Below are 7,865 nucleotides of genomic sequence, written 5' to 3'. Positions count from 1 at the left end.
GTTTTGTTCCCAGTAACAGTGATTAAACTAGTTATTGTAATGTTCCCAGTAACAGTGATTGGCAACAGTGATTAAACTAGCTATTGTAACTAGTTATTGTAATGTTCCCAGTAACAGTGATTAAAAGTAACAGTGATTAAACTAGTTATTGTAATGTTCCCAGTAATAGTGATTAAACTCGTTATTGTAATGTTCCCAGTAACAGTGATTAAACTAGTTATTGTAATGTTCCCCTAGTTATTGTAATGTTCCCTTTAATCACTGTTACTGGAACATTACAATAGCTAGTTTAATCACTGTTACTGGGAACATAACAGTAACTAGTTTAATCACTGTTACTGGGAACATTACAATAGCTAGTTTAATCACTGTTACTGGAAACATTACAATAGCTAGTTTAATCACTGTTACTGGGAACATTACAATAACTAGTTTAATCACTGTTGCCGGGAACATTACAATAGCTAGTTTAATGAGAAAAAGAGAGAACAAGAAAGTTATACATAGTGTAAGTTTTCATATCTTTCTCTTTTTAAAGAGCTTTAAGTAATCAAAAAATGTTAGAATAAACATAAATAAAACAAACACTGATTACTACTTAAGAGCTTACAATACACTAAAATAGAGAACAGATTGATTTTTCATTTTACTGTTACAACATTTACCTTGTACTTGAAACATCATTGTTCGAACGTGTTTTTTTATAATTCACGGTTTATTTACAATTTACTGTTACTAAATAGACCTTGTACTTGAAACATCATTGTTCCCAACTGTTTTTTATATATTACTGTTACTACATATACCTTGTACTTGAAACCCCATTCTTCCCAACTGTTTTTTTTATAATTTACTGTTACTACATATACCTTGTACTTGAAACATCATTGTTGCCACATGTTTTTTTTATAATTTACTGTTACTACATAGACCTTGTACTTCAAACATCATTGTTCCCACCTGTTTCTGGCAAGCGATATTGCATGTAAATGTTGATAGAAGACATTCCTGTCATGTTTGTAGTGTCTGCACTGTTGTACAGTAAAAGAATAAACTGCAGACTATAAAAAGAAAAATTAAGAAGGAAAATACAAACATTAGGAATTTAAAAAAACGAAAACATTTTAAGAATTGCCATGGTCAGTTTAGTCTTAGAACCTTATTTTTTATGTACTCAGCATATTACAAGAAAATGACCAGTTATACTCTGTTTCCCAATTGGGAATATTTTTTCATATTTAATGATAAAAAAAACTGTTTAATCAAAGATAAAAGTTATTACTATCAACACATGAGAAACTGATGACTTACTTATCAGATGAAAAGTTAAAGAATGGTGATGAAAAAATGACATAAAAACATACCTGTCAGCAATACTTGCTTTATCTGGTTCATGCATGGTTGGAATTATGCCAAGATCATGCTTTAGTGGAACACCTGAAGAGAAACAAAAGATGGGGAAGAGATTGGTAAAATAAAAAAGGAATACAAAAAAGGACACAAACAGTGCTGCAACATCAGAAGCATACTGTCACAATGAAGAAGTAGTAAAATATCCAATAGAAGCACAATGTGGAATATTACTCGTTAATTGTTTTGCACACAGATATGGGCCAAGCTATATAACCTTTGTTTCAGTCTTAACAATTTTGATGTTAAACACATGTAAGTTTATAATTTTGTACACTTGTGAAAGTTAACATTTTCCTAAACTAAAAATGTTATTACAATAATTCTTACCTCTGCTGACACTATAGCTATTTCTTGATCTCCAGGGTTTCTACTCTTTGCCCATCTAAGCATTGAAAAATGCTTGCTCTAATCTTTATATACCCTACTCGAATGCCTTGGGCAAATTGTAATTTGCAAAATTCTCCACCAATTTAACCCTCTATCTAGGTTCTGTATGTAAGCACCTCATTCAGATAATGTAATCAATTTCTTGAGACATAAGCCAGCTTTTAATGGAGAGGTAGGGTGGAGAGTGTCAGTAGAGGTAAGTATTATTAGAAATACAATTTCAGTTTAGGAAAATGTTAACTTCCAAAACATACTTACCTGGTGCAGGCATCAGTCATGACAGAAAGCATCTGTATATAGCAGAAGTGTACCAAGATAAAGATGGTACAAAAGTGCGGGAGCCACACTACATCCAGAACATGTATCACTACATGTATCAGCAGCAAGGTGGCTTGGATTATTTCTTATCATTCTTACAACTTGATCTCGTAAACACTAGAGAAACATGAGAATGGAATATACATATTGGTGGTTCCTTGACAAGTATTTAAGTGTGCTGTGACATGAAAGAACTGTTGCAACATTTCTATCAAAACATATCGAGTAGAAATCTCAAAATAATAACCAAAAGCTTCACATTAATGTGTACTTTACAATTTTAATAATATATTCAATAACCGCAGCAATTAACTGTCAAACAAACAACTCTCCAAGTTCAAGGTTTATGTTTAGATACCCAGATAAAATACATGTGGTGTTATATCTTGCTAATTACATATCATATCAGTAGGTAATATACTTTAGAAATAACTGCCTAAAATATATAAAAAGTGATTTTAAGAAGTATTCAGTTAAACATTTATATCCAAGATTAATGTGTGACATTTATGTTTTTTAATTTGTGGCTGAACAAAAGGTTAAATAGTGAATGTTTTGTTTTAATTTGTGGCTGAACAAAAGGAAAAAATACTGTATGTTTTGTTTTAATTTGTGGCTGAACAAAAGGTTAAATAGTGCATGTTTTGTTTTAATTTGTGGCTGAACAAAGGTTTAAATAGTGATACGTTTTGTTCTAATTTGTGGCTGAACAAAGGTTTAAATAGTGATATGTTTTGTTTTAATTTGTGGCTGAACAAAGGTTTAAATAGTGATATGTTTGGTTTTAATTTGTGGCTGAACAAAAGGTTAAATAGTGTCTGTTTTGTTTTAATTTGTGGCTGAACAAAAGGTGAAATAGTGTCTATGTTTTGTTTAATTTGTGAGTGAACAAAAGGTTAAATAGTGTCTGTTTTGTTTTAATTTGTGGCTGAACAAAAGGTGAAATAGTGTCTATGTTCTGTTTAATTTGTGAGTGAACAAAAGGTTAAATTTTGTCTATGTTTTGTTTAATTTGTGAGTGAACAAAAGGTTAAATTTTGTCTATGTTTTGTTTAATTTCTGGCTGAACAAAAGGTTAAATAGTGAAATGTTTTGTTTTAATTTGAACCTGAACAAAGGTTTAAATAGTGATATATTTTGTTCGAATTTGTGGCTGAACAAAAGGTTAAATAATGTATGTTTTGTTTTAATTTGTGGCTGAACAAAGGTTTAAATAGTGATATGTTTTGTTTTAATTTGTGTCTGAACAAAAGTGTAAATAGTGATATGTTTTGTTTTAATTTGTGGCTGAACAAAGGTTTAAATAGTGATATGTTTGGTTTTAATTTGTGGCTGAACAAAAGGTTAAATAGTGTATTTTAACCTTTTGTTCACTCACAAATTAAACAAAACTTTTGTCTATGTTTTGTTTAATTTGTGAGTGAACAAAAGGTTAAATTTTGTCTATGTTTTGTTTAATTTCTGGCTGAACAAAAGGTTAAATAGTGAAATGTTTTGTTTTAATTTGAACCTGAACAAAGGTTTAAATAGTGATATATTTTGTTCTAATTTGTGGCTGAACAAAAGGTTAAATAATGTATGTTTTGTTTTAATTTGTGGCTGAACAAAGGTTTAAATAGTGATATGTTTTGTTTTAATTTGTGTCTGAACAAAAGTTTAAATAGTGATATGTTTGGTTTGAATTTGTGGCTGAACAAAAGGTTAAATAGTGATATGTTTGGTTTTAATTTGTGGCTGAACAAAAGGTTAAATAGTGTATGTTTTGTTTGAACTTGTGGCTGAACAAAGGTTAAATAGTGTCTTTATGTTTTGTTTACTTTGTGAGTGAACAAAAGGTTAAATAGTGTATGTTTTGTTCTAATTACGAATGTTCAAAACATTTCCATAAACTTCTTTGATATTATTTATGGCTACAGAGGCATTTTTTTCCTTTTTGTATTAGAACAGCATTACATGCGAAATGAGTGTCTCGTCGTGTGCCTTCACTATAAGGGATTAGACTATAGTAAACTTTACACATTATATAGGCTACACTAACGTGATGTTTAGGTGGTTCATTTAAGTATTATACGTGATGCACATTTTGGGGGGGTTAACGAAAGTGTTCAAAAACGCAACATTAATTTCTTGGCAATCTAATACATATGTTTCATGTAGACCTAACAACGTATGCATGTTACTGGATCTGTTTACATTGCATTAATCTGAGTTGTATACTTTAGAAGAAACTTTATTCCATTCTGATATGATCACTTCTCATCTTGTGTTACATTACACTATGACATTGATGGAAGCCAGTCATTAGATCTGTGATGTTAAGATTTTCTTATACTGAAAATGTATTTCCGATATGTAGTTACCTCTGCTCATCTCAAAGCTATTTCGATCTTGATTTGTCCTCTAAGCATTGCTAAAAACATTTTTTTGCCTTGCACACCAGTCTTTTATACCCCATCAGTTTCACACCCTTTCAGAGCATGTGCTGATAATGTGACTACCCTCCATCAATCCTACTGCATCATCTATACTAGCTCCCTCTACTATTCTAGCACTATCTTCATTTTCAAGGATTGGCATATACAAACCAGAAACATTAGAAGGCAGTGGGGAGGAAGGGTGGGAAGTGAGTGAGAGGAAGTAAGTACCTGTTGGAAATACATTTTCAGTATAAGAAAATGTTAACTTACAAAACAGTCTTACCTCCACGCACCCCAAAGGTATAATCCAACATTGCAAAAGGTGGAGGGGCTGGTGAAGGTGCAGCAAAATAAAATCAAGTGGAAAGTGACCACACTGAAAGAACAAATGTGCAATAGTATGAATAGAAGGCATACCTGTGGCTTCTGGAACAGATATGTTCTTCGCCCAGTAAGGAACACAGTAACACAAAAAAGGGCAGTTCACCCAGGCAGAAAACATCCAGGGGAAGCTCCTAAGGATATCGCAGATTATGCCAAGTGTGGTCCATCTGGGCAGAAAACATCCAGTGAAAGTACTCTGCATAAGTATTTCATGATCAATAACCGTGGTCAGCCTGGGCAAAAACATCTGGTGGAAACGCCTTCAATCTTGAATATTATGTTATAGTATAATCATTGTTCGGTATCGTAATGATTATAAGAACAATAGCCCAAGTGGGTACACGTGATATATAAATTTGATTCTTGTTTATTGTATAAAACCCACTCAGGAGAAAACCTCTTCAGTCCACCACTCCAATAACTGTGAACTAGAAGTAGCAAGGACTGCTATACTTCACTAGAAGAGAAGGGGTGGGAATACACATTAGGGAGTCTGAAGGAATGACACACTGGAGACAGTGCACTTGGTGTGTGTGATCCGCTATTTTGAAAAGCAGAAATAGGTCAGTAGGGATGGGTAAAAATCCCTACCTGCTTTATGCGTGAAGTCCATGAGTGACAGTCCTGTATATAGGAGACAGTGAAAAAACAAAAAAAATCATGCATACAATGATACCATCAGAAAAGCATCTGGTGGTCTTACCGGAACACTCCATCTCAATGGTGAGCATTAGATAATGATACAGAGTTAGCACACACATAATATTAAGCATACCTGACCAGGCAACACTTGCCACTAGGTGGGATCCTGAAATATGATGTACATCAACAAAAAAAAATAAGGAATACAAAGAAAATGTGACTTACCCCAGTCAAAGGCAAACATACATGTGTAGAATCGCTACAAGAGTAAGACAATACCCAAATGAGGAAGACACAGCTAGGTTGTGCAGATATAGTGCGACAAATGTATTTGGAGTTGTCCATATACCAGCCTGAACAGTTTCCTCCAAAGGCTGGCAGACTCAAAGCAGTGAAAAACATAATTAGATGATGAATCTGATGCAAAGAAACATTGTGCAGATGATGACACCCCCTGGACAAGTCAGAATACACCAGTCATATGACTTGATGAACACAATCAGTGAGGGTAACAGGTGACAGATCAAAGGAAATAGAGGGATTCTATGGAACAAGAACCACGAAAGGAGAAAGTACGAGCCACATAACATTGCAGGGTACAAACTGGACAAAGAAGACAATCCAAATCTGAATGACAGTACAGGTGGGAAATAGAAGATAAGAAAGTAGGATAAAAGGCAAAAACAACAGCCCCAGGCAGCAGAAGTCTTGGGAAGAAAAGCCCAATCTGGATAGAGGATAACATAAGAGGAATGGTAAAGGATATGGGAAACATAAATGGCAGAAATATCAGAACAATGGAAACCACATACTAGTAGGAGGAGGAGGAAATAGGTCAGAAAGGAAAGATGATACAAGGAACAGCTTGCAATAGGTACAAAGGGAGAAATGGACTTATCTAAATCTAACAGAAGAAAGGGATGTGGCGATCGGACCGGATGAAAGAAACAGACCGGAAGTGAAAAACCAGGGAGGAGAAAGCTTACCAGAAATGGGAGAAATGGAAGATGTTCGACAGTACAGCCCTATAATGATCAACAGTTAACACAGACAAACCCAATCAAACAACCAGGTGAAGAACTGGAACAGATGTGGAACAGTAGGACGTAAAGGGCAGAAGCTATGGCAAATGAAGGAAGACCAATGCTTTTGGAACACAGACAAGGAGGTAGATCAAATGGTTCGGGCAAGGAAGGACACTACATGAGGGGTGAGCCCCTAAGCTGATGGAAGGGACCAGACATAGAATCACATGTGAAGGTGGAGTTAGGCGAGTCAGAATGAACATGTGGAGTTACGTGATGTTAGAATGAACCAAGTCTAATTGCAGTGGTCAAAGGATAGACTGTCACTCCAGCAAGAGTCAGAGCAGAGGGAATCATGTTTGAACAGGCCAAAATAGAGGAACGAGCAGGACACAGCAAGGAGTGATATGGATAAGGAAAAACACTGGAGAGTAGTTTGATTGGAGGGTAGGTATATAAAGAAAGAACCCTCCCACCTACTCCCAGAAGGAAGGAAATTTTGGAAGTCCAATGAGTGACAAACACAGGTAAATGCAATGTTCTCAGTTGAGAACACACCCCCTAAAATACTGTGGAAGAAGGGACCACACCAAAGAGAGAATCTGGATGTTTCAAAATAAGTGATTGGCCACCAGATACATAACACTGGGAATGTGACACACCAATATTGCCATGTAGGGTTCATGGGCCCAGTAAAGAAGATCCAGAGTCTGAAAATACAGATAGCTGGAGTTAGTTCTTCATTGTTTGGTGAGATAACTGACAACAGTGGAATAGTGGAAAGAACCAGAATCACTCATATCCTCAGAAGAAAGAGAAAATGATACAGAGCCCCACGACTGCCATAAGTTCCAGGATATTGAAAATGGAGAGTAGCCTGTACAGCTGACCATTGAACGGAAATCACATGGGAATCGAGTAAAGCCCCTCAACCCACTAAGGAATTATTGGTAAACAGGTGAGACATTGGACAAAGTGGAGGAAAGAGAATCCCCACTATATCAGCTCCCCGACTAACCACCAAGCAAGAACAGACCTTATCCTAGGTAAGGGTAATGCAAAGGTCTAAGGGATCATGGGAGAAGTTCCAGTTGTTGAGAAGCATCCACTGAGGGGAACACATGTGAGCTAAACACAAGGGACTGAGAGCTTCCAAGGAAGCCCACCTCCCAAAATAGAGATAACCACTCACTCAGTGAGAAAAGGAGAAGGTAGGCCATTGAGACTGTTTGCTCCATAATTTGTAGGAACATATGTACCATCTGTAGGAAGATATGTC

General features: G+C 35.4%; 1 protein-coding gene across 4 annotated transcripts in view; it reads right to left on the bottom strand.

Moving 5' to 3' along the window:
• Window positions 1-623: 623 nt before the first annotated feature.
• LOC111083811 (alpha-L-iduronidase-like) overlaps window positions 624-7,865 on the bottom strand; it is an 11,866-nt gene continuing 4,624 nt past the window's right edge. The window contains exons 3-6 of one of the 4 annotated variants that reach the window (XR_002609262.1): window positions 4,953-5,115; window positions 2,059-2,235; window positions 1,365-1,437; window positions 624-1,061 (exon numbers count right to left, since the gene is read on the bottom strand). Coding sequence is in view for 1 of the 4 variants with exons in the window: in XM_022380501.1 (XP_022236209.1) it covers window positions 941-1,061; window positions 1,365-1,437 (194 nt within the window). In the remaining 3 variants the exon portion in view is untranslated. The remainder of the gene's footprint in view (window positions 1,062-1,364; window positions 1,438-2,058; window positions 2,236-4,952; window positions 5,116-7,865) is intronic. The other 3 variants (XR_002609261.1, XR_002609260.1, XM_022380501.1) reach the window with 3 other exon arrangements.

This window comes from Limulus polyphemus, unplaced genomic scaffold (genome assembly GCF_000517525.1).
Source record: "Limulus polyphemus unplaced genomic scaffold, Limulus_polyphemus-2.1.2 Scaffold11315, whole genome shotgun sequence".
In the NCBI taxonomy this organism is placed as follows: Eukaryota; Metazoa; Arthropoda; class Merostomata; order Xiphosura; family Limulidae; genus Limulus; species Limulus polyphemus.
Note: the sequence above shows the minus strand (reverse complement) of the source record. Positions and strands in the feature narration are given on the sequence as shown.